Source organism: Anolis sagrei, chromosome 6, assembly GCF_037176765.1.
Source record: "Anolis sagrei isolate rAnoSag1 chromosome 6, rAnoSag1.mat, whole genome shotgun sequence".
Classification (NCBI taxonomy): domain Eukaryota; kingdom Metazoa; phylum Chordata; class Lepidosauria; order Squamata; family Dactyloidae; genus Anolis; species Anolis sagrei.
This window is the reverse complement of record NC_090026.1, coordinates 51,169,266-51,183,985: the sequence shown is the minus strand read 5'-3', so window position 1 is coordinate 51,183,985 and position 14,720 is coordinate 51,169,266. Positions and strand designations below refer to the sequence as shown.

General features: G+C 41.0%; 1 protein-coding gene across 1 annotated transcript in view; it reads right to left on the bottom strand.

The window, feature by feature from the left end:
- Positions 1-14,720, bottom strand: part of MRC2 (mannose receptor C-type 2) — a 97,421-nt gene that overhangs the window by 77,632 nt on the left and 5,069 nt on the right. Inside the window, exon 2 of the mRNA XM_060781295.2 lies at positions 4,955-5,362. Coding sequence (XP_060637278.2) covers positions 4,955-5,362 — 408 coding nt within the window. The remainder of the gene's footprint in view (positions 1-4,954; positions 5,363-14,720) is intronic.

Here is a 14,720-nt window from a genome sequence, read left to right as displayed (position 1 = left end):
CAGATCTAGATTTTGCCATGCTTAGGGGATGTCTTCATTTAAATCTCATTTATTTCAATGGATTTCCTCTCAACATAATTAAATCAGGGTACAATTGTACAGTTTTGTACTACCTTTTAATATAAACTGCATCAAGGTAGCCCAAATTATTTTCTAATGAGAGCTGAATTTCGTAGCCTGGGCTAATCAATCACATTAAACAGATGTGTAACTACGGCTGCATCTGCACTGCTATATAATCCAGTTTCTGAATCCGGATTCTCTGCTTTGAATTGGATTATACACATCTACACTGCCATATAATCCAGTTCAAAGTAGATAATCTGGATTCAGAAACTGGATTAGATGGCAATGTAGAGGGGGCCTATGTTCCTGTTTTGAGACTTCCTGAGTACCACCCACATATTTATTATTTATGTATTTATTTGTATATATTTGTATCCTGTCCTCACCCCCGGAGGGGCACTGAGGGCAGCCTCACAATGGGCAACCATTAAATGCTGAAACAAAGATAATAATAATAACACTTTACATTTAAAACAATAGCTAAAATATCAAATATAAACAACCAATTAAGATCACGCAAGTTCAAGTCATAATTATATATCTGTTTATCTTTGTAGCTTTAAGGGCATTAAATGTTTCTCTACAAAAGCAACAGTTCTCTGAATCTGCCAATTTGGGTTAAACTCTTGTGCTGGCAGGATTGCTGACCAATAGGTCAGCGGTTCGAATCTGGGGAGAGCGGGTTGAGCTCCCTCTGTCAGCTCCAGCTCCCCATGCAGGGACACGAGAGAAGCCTCCCACAAGGATGGTAAAACATCAAACATCCAGGTGTCCCCTGGACAACGTCCTTGCAGACAGCCAATTCTCTCACACCAGAAGCGACTTGCAGTTTCTCAAATCACTCCTGACATATAAAAAAGTCAATTTGTGCACTTTCATGGTATGACTGTCGAACCACTGAATAAATGCACAGGCTTGATGATAAAATAAAGACCAAAGAAAATCAAATTTAGGTTCCAGTGAAATCAGTAGCTAGCTTAGCCTGACTAAAGTAACTTGGATCCAAACTAGACCGAGGTGCCCTTTACAACTCCACCACACAGTTGCTTCCTATGCAGACTGACACAAACGGTTGAACTCAAGAGAAATACAAAGTGCCTCATGGTTTGTGGCTTTGGAGCCAGGCCATTCTTGGGCAAAAGAAACTCTGAACTGCAGTGGCAACATGAAAATTACAGATATTAGCTTGATGAGCATTTTGGAAAAGAAGCAAATGTCAAACACCCACATCCCAGAATCATCATTTTTGTTGACTTCCCCCCTCCCCCTTCAACTTGGGAGATGACATAAACAATGCAAAATAAATAGTTCAGATGTTTGGATTTCTGATAAAATGTCCTAAATGAGATTTTGCACTGGCAATACCCTTGATCCTCGAAATAAGTAAGTTTTCTGTTTTATTTAATGCAAACTTTTATCTGTACTGTTATGTTTTTCAAATGATTTCGACTGCTTCAAATTATTGGTATTTTGTACATAACCACTTGTTGTTATTGTTGTTCATTTGTTCAGTGATTTCCGACTCTTCGTGACCTCATGGACCAGTCCACGCCAGAGCTCCCTGTCGGCCGTCACCACCCCCAGGTCCTTCAAAGTCAATCCAGTCACTTCAAGGATGCTATCCATCCATCTTGCCCTTGGCTGGCCCCTCTTCCTTTTTCCTTCAATTTTCCCCAGACATAACCACTAATTTGTTTTTAAATGCTTTTGTAACATCAGGATTCCAGCTGTGCTATATCTGGCTTTAACCTTTTTAAAATTCACCTTGGGTCCCTTGTAGGGAGAAACTGGGTTATAAAATAAAATAAATGAATAAATCCCTGTTACATAATGCTACTAAACTTCACACAGTCCATTATATTTTGTGATTTTATGATATGGGAGGAGGGAACTGCTGGTATCATCACCTTTAGTTCTACCCCATCTTTTCCCCATAGTTGGAAATCAAGGAAGCTTACAAATTAAAATGATTAAAATACAGTTCAGCATTAAAATAGTTTTAAACTATTAACAATACTAAAAAAAATGTAAAATATACACTTAAAACGATAATAGTAATTTAAATATCAGTGTTGTACAATGTCAAACAATACAGTGTTCGTGTTATGCCCTTTCATTAAAAACCTTCAGTTCTAGAAATCTATTGGAATATTAAAAATGTTCGCTTACTATAAGAAGGACAATAAGGAGGGAGACATTTCAAAAGTTTTGGGAGATCCACTGAAAAGGTTCTTCCTCATATTTCCACCAACCATGCCTCTGAAGATGGTGAGACTGAAAGAAGGTCCTCTCCTGAAGGTCCTTCTCAAAGTCTCACAAAGGAAGGTAATATCTGCCAGTACAGGGCTTTATAGGACATAATCTGTACTCTGAATTGTATCTGAAGACAAACTAGCAACCAGAGCAAGGGAGTGATATGATTCCTGTAAAAGGCCCCAGTTAACAATTTGGCTGCACTTAAACGTTTCCAATCACTCCTCAAAGCCAGCCCCACTTAAAGTGCATTACAATAATCCAAATAGGATGTAACTAAACTGTATCAAAGCATTTCTGACCAATTCAGAACCCTGGGCCTCCATGCTTAGGAATGAGTGCAAGAGTACACTTAAATAGTGAACCTGCATATTGAAGATGAATGTAACCCGTCTTCAGCGCAGTCTGAATCTATTCATTGATCTGCATTTCACCAACCCAGGAGCACATTTGACTTGTCTGGATTAAGCGTAAATTAATTTGCTCTCGTCCACTCTACTACAAATTCCAGACATTTCAGAATCAAAACATTTGCCTTGGAATTTCGTGGGTAGTAGAAATACAGCTTGATGTTACCGACATAACAAATCCTAGACCTCCAGACAACGTCTCCTGGTGCTTTCAGGTGCTGAATAGCACCAAGGACAGGATGGAATCCTGAGCAACCATAGAGGCCAATGGCTTAGAGGTCAACGAGGAAACTCTCAACATCATAATCTTGATTCACCTCTCCAGTACGGAATACAGTTTTGTTTTTTCCTGCAGTCAAACCTCTGCCAGAAACAAAGTCACTCTAGAACATGGATGTTTCCAATATAAGTCAAAGCAGTTGTGGGAGGAAGCCACAAAACCTTGAGTGGGTTGGCCAGTTTTATGGTAAGAGATCATTTCAAGATAAACACGTCAGGAAATTAAAATAAACTAGAGCTCCGAACAGACAACTAAACTTTTTTTAAAAAAGCAAAGTACAATCAAATACTCAATTCTTCCTAATTTCAGTTTGGATTGCTTACTCTCTTAGTTGGGAGAGTAAGAAAAACTTCTTCATGCAATCAGTTCTGAGAAAGATGGTCACTAAAACATACTACTTTTTTTTATAAAAAAAAAAAAAAAAGCTTCACATTTATGGCTCCATCTGAGACCATTAGCCTCATTTGCCTGAATCATGTTTAGTGGCTATATACATTTTGACTGCCAGATCACCTGGGAAGGAATCCCACTGGAGCATTGCAGCGCACACAATGCATACCTGGGAGTCACTCTGAACCATGCTCTTACCTACAAGAAGCACTGCCTGAACATCAAGCAAAAAGTGGGTTTTAGAAACAATATCATATGAAAGCTGACTGGCACAACCTGGGAGTCACAACCAGATACAGTGAAGACATCTGCCCTTGCGCTGTGCTACTCTGCTGCTGAGTATGCATGCCCAGTGTGGAACACATCTCACCACGCTAAAACAGTGGATGTGGCTCTTAATGAGACATGGGGTGTCTGCGCCCTACACCACTGGAGAAATTACACTGCTTAGCCAGTATTGCACCACCTGACATCCGCTGGGAAGTAGTAGCCAATAGTGAAACGACCAAGGCAGAGACATCTCCAGCTCATCCCCTGTTTGGGTATCAGCCAGCACGCCAACGACTTAAATCTAGAAATATTATTTATTATTATTAAATAGTTTTCTAAGATCTACAGAGACGCTTGCTGGAACACCTCAGCAAGCGAGAGTCCAAAAGTGGCAGGCTCAAACCCAGAACCTCAACCAATGGCTGATACCAGACGAGAGACTCCCCCCCCCCCCCCCCGGGCACACAGAGGACTGGGCAACTTGGAAGGTGCTGAACAGACTGCGCTCTGGCACCACAAGATGCAGAGCCAACCTTCAGAAATGGGGCTACAAAGTGAAATCCTCGACATACAAGTGTGGAGAGGAGCAAACCACTGACCACCTGCTGCAATGCAACCTGAGCCCTGCCACATGCACAATGGAGGACCTTCTTGCAGCAACACCAGAAGCACTCCAAGTGGCCAGATACTGGTCAAAGGATATTTAATCAACTACCAAACTCATAATATTCATATTTTGTTTGTTTGTTTGCTTTGTGCTGTTAGAAATGTAATATAATTGACTGGTTGGCCTGACACGACAAATAAATAAATACTGCCAGTTGTTAAGATCAAACAGCAAGGGACGTATTGTCGAAGGCCGTAATCACTGGAGTGTTGTTTGGAGTGTTTCTCCTGATCCTCTGAAGATGCCAGCCACAGACGCAGGTGAAACATCAGGAGAAAATGCTGCTAGAAAATGGCCATGCAGCCCAGAAATTACACAACACTCCAGCAAGGGATGCCTTTCATGTCCTACTTGAGAATTTCAAAAGCATCATGCCTTGTCACTATAAAAAATAATGAAAGACTAGTCATTCTGGATCTAGCTAAACAATTTTAAAATAGCAATGGGAACTAGTGGCTTCTTTCAATTTAGTTTGGACAGATGTGTGCTTAATTAAAGGATATGTTATTGGAGTGAAGGATACTAAATTTTGGACAACTCCAAGAAACAGAGGGAAAACAGCTCAGCAACAACGAAGAGTGACAAGATTAAGTTTCAGTCTTCTCATGCAGGCTTTACCAGAGTATGGCCTGGAGCACAAATCTTCATCATGGTTGTAGATCTTCCACTGTCCTCCCCGTGCTTGGTCTCCCCTTTCGGCTGGCGTGAGAGACCAATTCCCCAACCTGGAGCTCAAATACTGCGAAAGCTGGTCTCCAAGGGTGCGGCAGTTCCATCGCATGTTAATGGATTCTCGGTCGCATTCGTAGGTAGCTAGAGCATGGGCAGCTGTGCTGGTATTTGCAGACTTCCAGGAGACCCCCAAGCATTGCATAGTTCCAATGTTGAAAAGCCGATTTCGTGAAACCCATTTCCACTTCTGAGCTGGATGACTGGTGTTGCAAATCCTGGCTATTTTCACCAGGGAGTCCTTTGTCTCCAAGCAGCCCTGCAGACCACTGCTATAGATGAGAAATACCCCGGAATCTGAAAAAACAAAAAAACAGAGAGACAGAGTAGAATAAAAAAAGCACTTGTCATCAACAGCAGCCAAATCAGGAAGACCACCTAGTGACAACTCTTTGCTTTACTCTCTCAGAGTCAGAAAAGTTACTTGGAGACCATAACTCTCAGAACCCTCAAGCCGTGCAATGTATCTAAACAGAATGCAACACTATTCAAAACAGACAGCAGGCACAATATGGGAAATGGACTAAATTTGGAGATATGAGACTTTAGTAGCCACAGATCACTATAAAAGTACTCAGTGAAAATCATGTGAATCAGACTGAAGGTAGCAGGGGAGCCAAAGTAAACAATAAACAATGCTCTGAAGGTTAGTGACACATTCATACAACAATTTCCTTGCAGATTTTCTCCAAAACTCTGAACAAAGACTAACCCTACAATTTCAACTAACCTTTTAAGCAAAAATCCTACCAGGGCCTCCAGATTAAGGCCTCAAACTGCTGCCATGCTCACAGGCAGCGTTTTTGGCTCGTAAGATGTGGCTTCCAGGCACCAATGTTTTTACAAGTTCACCACTGATGAGATCCCTTTCCTGAGCAACTACAAAAGAGGCAAAGAAGAGGAGGAGTTGTCAGCTGCCCCCAAACAAAAGCTGGGAGGGTAATTTCTGGGAAGCAGCCACTTCCCCGAGATCCAAGATTTCCCCATTTTCCAAGCTATGTGGCTTTAAAAAAGCCATAAGCTCTCCAGACCAGAGAGGACTCATGCTTATGACCCCAAAAAAGATCAGCTTACTCTAAAAACAAAGGGCTAAAGTTAGAAAATTACAGCTTGCAGGAGAGCTTAGAAAATTACAGTTGCTGCAAGTTTTAGAACCTTTTTGCTGGAGGGGAAGGGAGGGGAAACAATACTCAGTTACCTGAGGAGGGGATGGAGCTTAGAAGTAACTTACTAGAAAGAGCAAAGTAAGTAGGATTCATACCTGCTTTAAAATAAACAAAGATATAAATTGTAACAACAAATGATAACTTCATTCTTTATCATTGTTTCTATTTTTCTAGTAAAGGGTAGGTTTTAAAATCCTTGCGTGTTATTGTTTATATGTTGTTTATATTAATTGTATTGTTTTATTTGCTTATGGCTTTTTGTTTTATTGATGTGTTGCCGGGCTTGGCCTCATGTAAGCCGCTCCGAGTCCTCTTGGGGAGATGGTGGTGGGGTATAAATAAAGTATTATTATTATTATTATTGTCGAAGGCTTTCATGGCCGGAATCCATGGGTTGTTGTAGGTTTTTCCGGGCTATATGGCCATGTTGTGGAGGCAATTTTTCTCCTGACGTTTCGCCTGCATCTATGGCAAGCATCCTCAGAGGTACCTCTGAGGATGCTTGCCATAGATGCAGGCGAAACGTCAGGAGAAAAATTGCCTCCACAACATGGCCATATAGCCCGGAAAAACCTACAACAACCCATTATTATTATTATTATTATTATTATTATTATTATTATTATATGCGCGTGACTTACAGATTTTGTTCATTATTAACTTTATTTATACCCCGCTAACATCTCCCGAAGGACTCGGTGCAGCTTACAAAAGGCCAAGGCCCACAATAAAACAACAGCATAACAAATACAACAATAAAACTCATAAAGCAAACAAAAAATTAAAGCAATAACAATAAACATCAAAAACAGTAACACCATGACGCATTTAAAAACTAAGGCTGGGCCAAATGTAATGAATAAAATTTAAAAGTGCTGGACATGACAGGTGACATGTATAGGTTTTTAGAGGTAGTGCTGTGTGCAGACAATCTTAAATCTCTAGTAAAGTGCATTTGGGACATGATGCTAAGAGCTTCCTATTCTGGAGAGGCACAGCGGAACAGCCACGTCTTCAAGCTCTTCCTGAAGACTGCCAGTGTTGGGGCTTGTCTAATGTCCTTGGGAAGAGAGTTCCAGAGTCGGGGGGCTACCACAGAGAAGGCCCTGTCCCTCGTCCCCACCAACCGCACTTGCAACACAGGTGGGATTGTGAGCAGGGCCTCTCCAGATGATCGAAGAGATTGTGTTGGTTCACATACGGAGATGCGGTCACGCAGGTAGGCGGGTCCCAATCTGTTTAGGGCTTTGTAGGTAAGCACCTGCACCTTGAATTGGGACAGGAAAATGAACGGCAGCCAATGGAGCTCCTTAAACAGGAGGGTTGACCTCTCTCTGTAAGGAGCACCAGTTAACAACCTGGCTGCCGCCCGTTGGACCAGTTGGAATTTTCAAGGGCAGCTCCACATAGAGTGCATTGCAGTAGTCCAATCTGGAGGGGACCAAGGCGTGGACCACCCCGGCCAGATCAGCCTTCACGAGGTACGGTCGTAGTTGGCGTACGAGTCTCAATTGTGCGCCATTAGCATCAGCATTGTGAGGTGTTTTTTTTTAAAAAAAATACAGTTTAAAATACCAAGATTAGAGTAATATTCTCCTTCCTTGCTGCTCCAAATAGCCTGGCTAAGGCATGTTGAGGTTTAAGCCTTCAGACTATCTTCAAGCAAAGCCCTATCTACAGTACATGATAACAGTCCAGTCAAGAGGCAATGCTGCCTTGGCCAAAGAACAGCAAATCAGCCAAGGCTAGGCATAAGCATTCTTCACCAGTGAGGTCAACTGGGCTTCCAGTGACAATGTTTGCACTCAAGAACAACTTCCAACTCTGGTGCTTCAAGGGGATGGTTACGGCTCCTAGATTAGGGTAATTGCCCAATTTCTTCTTCTGAGGACTATTTAACCCAGAGCATCTTTGACCTGCTGTGATTTATCCTAAAATTTTCAGACTTTCACATGCTATCATCACTTTCAGGTACTGGTCCAGCAACATCTTTTTCAGATTCACATAGAAAGCTGGTTGCCATCTTCATATTGGTTCCTTTGTATTCCATATCTTCAAATACTTCTTCACATATACATCTTCAACAAATCAACACAAGGCTATTATGCAACCAAACAGCAGTCCCCAAAGTTACCCTGTTAGCAATCCCGTCACCAGGAACAGAATTGTAGCAAATTCATTCCAGGAGGCTATAAAGTCAACGATAAGAGATTGAGCATGATCAACTAGCATTTCTCCTGTCATCCCATCAGAAATAAATTTTAGTATTACACCTAAGTCTAAAGCTGGACTCAAATGTTTTTAGATCAGTAATGAACCATACTAACTGCCCCCACTTGTTTCTGGAATCTTCAGCCCCGTTAAAATCACATTTTCTCTGGCCAAAACCAGTTAATTCCCTTTCTTGGAAGTCATCAGTAGTGGCAATTCACCTTTCAAATAGTTTGAAACTTCTACACCACTCTTTAATATCCCAAATACCAGTTTCTTATACCAGAAACCAGTCTCTAGACAGTTTCTTTTTAGTTTCATCCAACACACACATATTTTGGGGCAGTCTGTTTGGCTCCTTAGAGAGTTCATGGGGGAGAAAATTGGCTCCCAACTTCATCTGCTATCTAACAAAAATGCTACATAGCCAAAATTGGCTGTTAAATGTGGCCATCACATTTTCAGTGACATTGTTGAAGAAATGGATACTGAATGAATGGGCGGGAACTGGGTCCAGGAGGATTACCTTGAAGAGGACATCCACTACCAGTTTATCTGCTGGTCCAGTAGGCGTTTCCCCCGCAATATTTTATTCAAACATCCCTTTTAAAAAATCAAAGGAGCTACCAGAAACACACACTAGAAGAAAATACGGAGAAGTGTTGTTGGCTTTGGACTGAGTGGAACTAGCCACAGATTCAATTTTATGCATGGAAAGTAGTTATTTTTTAATTAGAATCAGTCCACCAGGCCAAAAAGGGATTTAAGACTGAACATTCTTGATTAGAACATTTAAAAATGAACCTCTTTTCCTGTGTTCAGATTATATGTTTTTACCTTCTTCCAATTCTACCCTTTCTGTTTTATATAATGAATGAGAGATATTTGTAAGCTAAGTAGAATCCACATCTTTTAAATATGGCAACTAAGAAAAGCAAGCAACAAGTTCAAAAGAGCTAAAGTGGCGTTGTGGTTTGAGTGTTGGATACCAGAGATTGAATCTTTACTCAGCCACAAAAACCTACTTGATGACACTGACAAGCCTGAGAAGAAGGAAATGGCAAACCTTCTTGAAATAAATCTAGCCAAGGAAACTCTATGATAGGGTTGCCATAAGTTGGAATTGATATAACAAGAGAAAGCAGATCATAGAGCAGGGATGGGAACCATGTGGGCCTCCAGATATTCCTGGATTGCTGCTCCCAGCAGTTTTAGTCAGCATAGCCAATGGCGTAAGATGATGTTATTACACAATGCCCTATCATAACAGAATAAGACAGCAAGTAGATACCATCATTGTCCTGGCCCTAACAAAATGCTCATTGGGAAATTCAGACCAATAGTTGTGGCACCATGGAAAGCTCCACGTGAAGACCATGCTCCAACAAGTCTAAATGGTGGAAGAGACTATTTTACACATCCAAATCACAGAACTCCCTTTGAAGGCACAGGTTGAAGTCTTTCATGAAAAGGTCTTAATGCAGTAATTCTCACCCTGTAGGTCTCCAGGTGTTTTGGCCTACAACTCCCAGAAATCCCAGCCAGTTTACCAGCTGTTAGGATTTCTGGGAGTTGAAGGCTAAAACATCTGGGGATTCACAGGTAGAGAACCACTGTCTTAATGGTTTGGAGATTTTGACCTCTCAGACAACTTTTTCTAGACTTGTTGATGGGCCAATCTGGAGATATGGGTCTCTGGTATGGAGAAACACCCTGGAGAGTCTATAGGGGTCTGTTTGGGAATTCCTGATCCCATAAAACTCCAGATGAGGCCTAGAATCATGGAATCAAAGAGTTGGAAGAGACCTCATGGGCCATCCAGTCCAACCCCCTGCCAAGAAGCAGGAATGTTGCATTCAAATCACCCCTGACAGATGGCCATCCAGCCTCTGTTTAAAAGCTTCCAAAGAAGGAGCCTCCACCACACTCCGGGGCAGAGAGTTCCACTGCTGAATGGCTCTCACTGTCAGGAAGTTCTTCCTCGTGTTCAGATGGAATCTCGTTTCTTGTAGTTTGAGCCTAGTCATGAAGTTGAGCAATGGATAATTTTCAACATATATTTTGGGTCCTCCTGTTCTAGCAGGACATTTATTGTGTCCAGTCTGCTTTTCACGGATCTGATATTAGGAAATGAGATTAACTCCTTTTTCTCAAGCTGTTTTTGAAACTAAAATAATACCAATTAATGACTATTTCACCACTGATGGGACTCTCCCCATATTACCCTTTGTATTTTGATTGCAATCACAGCCAATAGAAAGAAGTAAACACTCTTTCAGAACCTCCTCTGCAATCAGTTTCACAACCTCTAATCCAAACTGAATGTACATAAGGAATAACTAAGGGTGCTAGATCGAAAACTTGAGAGATCTCTTGTATCATGAGGTCAATAGATGCTCCTGCTTGTATCATGAGGTCAATAAACACCTGCTAAAATCATCAGTTCTGCATCCACATTAGATGGATAGGTGTTATCTCCAGTATTCACTCTGACAACCCTACAAACAACCCTCTCACAACAAAAGCCCGCCAGTGTGTAATTTAGTGCTCACAGATATTTAAGAGTTCAGAAATTGCTGCTTCCATCGTAGCCATTGCTGAACTAGGCAGGCTTTCTGGATTAAAACTCTAACTACACAGATATCTATAAATAAAATGTCAACACACAAATGTCCTATTGCTATAAACTTCAGCAAAAATACCAATTGGAATAATGATGAAAATACCAAACTAACTTGTATAATACACAAGTGTGGGAAACAAACACATAGGGACTATTTACAACAGTGTAACAATAATAATATTCATGTTTTCCAAAATATTTAGACGAATCTTCCAAAGGTCCTGTGGACAAACTTCAACATATCCAATATTGTCCCATGTGAATTCAAGATGTGATAAAAAGTCTTGGGAATACAACAAGGTTCCCAGGTGTTTATAGTCCTTGTTTCAGGAGAAGTATCCCTTCTTCAGGTTTCTTTCAAGGTTTCTTCATTTGTTTGAAACAATATCTTCTGAGGCTTTATAAACTAAATATAGTTTAGGGTTAGGGAACCCGAGAACCTGGTTCAAGCAAGCATTTGCAAATATTGAGTAATGGGCGATGGAATTGGACAATGTTTTTATTGATGACTAGCTGTCCCCTGCCATGCGTTGCTGTGGCCCAGTCTGTTGATCTGGAAAATAAAGTAATGGTTTCTAATATATGTAATTTCTTTATGTTTTTGGGTAAACAGTATTTCTTGCTATTTCTTTGTCAGTGTTGATGTGGAGATTGTCTGGTTTGACTACTCTGAAACATGCAACATAGAATTGCCTTCGTTAGGGGTCCCTTTCAAGCCTATGATACTATATCTGTCATATACATGTGTGTGTGTGTGAATCGTATATATATATCTATCTATATCTATGGGTGGATGGCTTTTTGTCAGGAAGGCTTTGATTATGTTTTCTTGCCCTTGTGAAGGGAGTTGGACAGAATGGCCTTAAGTATGGGGATTCTGTGTGGGAACCTTGCCCCAATTTTGTCAGTGGTTGGGTTCAGCATGCTTTTCGATTGTAGGTGAACTATAAATCCTAGTAACTACAACTCCCAAATGTCAAGGTCTATTTTCCCCAAACTCCACTAGTGTTCATATTTGGGCATATGGAACATTCGTGCCAAGTTTGATCCAGATCCATTATTGTTTGAGTCCACAGTGCTCTCTGGATATAGGTGAACTACAACTCCCAAACTCAAGGTCAATGCCCACCAATCCCTTCTAGTCTTTTCTGTTGGTCATGGGAGTCCTGTGTGCCACATTTGGTTCAATTTCATCATTGGTGGAGTTCAGAATGCTCTTTGCTTGTAAGTAAACTATAAATCTCAAATGACAAAATCATTTTTTGAGTGAATGCCATTCCTTGGGCTAGTAGGTGTCTTGTGCCCAAGTTTGGCGGCAATTCGTCCAGTGGTTTTTGAGTTATATTAATCCCACAAATGAGCATTACATTTTTATTTATATAGATTTACTGACTTATGTTTTTTATTGCTGTTCTTTTGATTTTATTGCTGTTAATGTTTTAAATTGTACTGTGTTTTTGTGGCATTGAATTTTGCCTTGTAAACCGCCTCGAGTTGCCGGAAGGCTGAGAGGGGCGGTATACAATTAGAGTAAGTCAATAAATAAATAAATAAAAATAATACATTATCATGAAGTTAAATCAAATGACTGGCAATTCATTCTCCTTCACAGGATACCTGAAATTGGCTACCTGCAGAGGCCTGCTCATGCTGACTAAGCAGCAGCAAAAGAACAGAGAAACTCAATTGCCATACTACAACTTTGGGACAAAAACCAAATGCCTTCTAAGGAGAAAGGAATTTCTTTTTCATCTGGGCAAAGTTTTGCTGGCTATGAATATAGAAAGCAGGGTTTGAAGTTCTTGATTTATTTATTATAAAACATTAGTAACCTGGCCTGAAATGGTTTGGGTAAGCTAAACATGAACACACACAAATAAATGCAAGAACAATATTGAAAAATGCTGACATCGTGAAAAATTACGCTGCACTTTTTACTACATAATTGCCCTATTCCCACTTCCTGTATTCCAAAGGAACGTCCCCATTCTCCAGTCTGCTTATAAAGTGTAGATGTGATACCTTCTACTGCTCCTGCAGATCTTTGGACAGAAACTACGTATTCCCCAACCTGAGTTCTTTTTCCCTTCGCGCTCAGAATAAAAAAAATAATGGTTATTTTACAGGAAAGGTTGATCCTTTTAAGAGGTAAAAGAAAAGAAACTCTTCAGCCAAACCGACTGAAAAAAAACATGAAGCAGGCACCACTTTCTTGGATAACTATGCTATAAAAGCAGGTCACTTCCCCCATTAAAAGCTCACAAGCTTCAGGCCACATAGCATACAACCACCTCACCCAACTGGGTGGCCTCCAGATGTGTTAGATGACAATTCCCATCAGCATCGGCCAGTGTTCATAATGACTAGGAATGATGAGAAATCTTCTCTGGAAGGCCTGCAATTGAACATTTCTACATAATGTTTGATGTACCGTATATTCCGGCATATAAGACGACTGGGCATATAAGAAGATCCCCAACTTTTCCAGTTAAAATGTAGAGTTTGGGATATACTCGCCGTATAAGACTACCCCTCTTCCAACACACACCAAATAAAATTTTTAAAAGCATCAGATTTGATTTCAATATGGTAATTTTCCTATTACTGTACCTCCTTCTCTGCCTCTCAGATCTCGCACCTGCGCACCTGCACCGCTTTCTTCAGGAACGAGATCTGAGAGGCAGAGGAGGAGGTATGGTAATAGGATACAAGGGTGGGCCAGACAGGTAAAAGAGTTGTGTTTTTTCTGGGCCCAGAGCTACTCTATCTCTTTTTTCCATGCCCTGGACGCCCCGGATGCCTGCAGCTTGCTCCGCCCTTCACTTGCACCTTCCCAGTAAGGTGCCCCTTCACCTCACCATCGGGAGCGCATTAAGAACACGAATCCTGATGAATGTAAAATATTTTTAGTAACCATAGTATTCCAACCACAAGTTATGCAAACCCAAAATAATACCTGAGAATTGGGGCCTCGTTTCCCCTTTTATTAGAGAAGTGAACTGATATCCACATAGGAATGTAAAAGAACAGTGACTTTGGATCTATTGTTGAAGCATTCACGGAAAGAATCATTTGGGTGCTGTGTGGTTTCTGGGTTGTGTAGCCATGTTCTAACAGCATTTTCTCCTGACGTTTCACCTGGTATGGTGAAGTGGTCTGAGCACTGGACTATGATTCTGGGGTCCAGGATGTGAATTCCTAAGCTCCATGGAAACCCACGGGGTGACTTTGCGCAAGTCATACTCTCTCAGCCTCAGAGGAAGGTTAGAGGTCTGAACAAATCTTGCAAAGAAAATCCCTCAATAGGACTGCTTTTGCATCACTGAAAGCCTGGAATAACTTGAGAACATACAACAACAACATGCCAGACTAAACAGCTACCTATTTATAAGCTGGTTGCCTCCTGTGTTTACATGTTCTGCCATAACTTTGCATCCCAATCTTTCCAAAATGAGGCCATTCCAAGACATGTCCTACATCACATTGCTTCAGCTCTGACCGAGAGCTCCCTGTGTTTCTCCAACTCTTTCTTGATTTACTTCTCTTCTTAAGCCACAATGGGGCTCTTTTAGAAAGTTATGGTGCTGTAGTGGCTTGTTTGTGAGTCTACTGGTCGTAAAATATGCAGAAGTCTGAGGAAAAGCAGAATTTATAA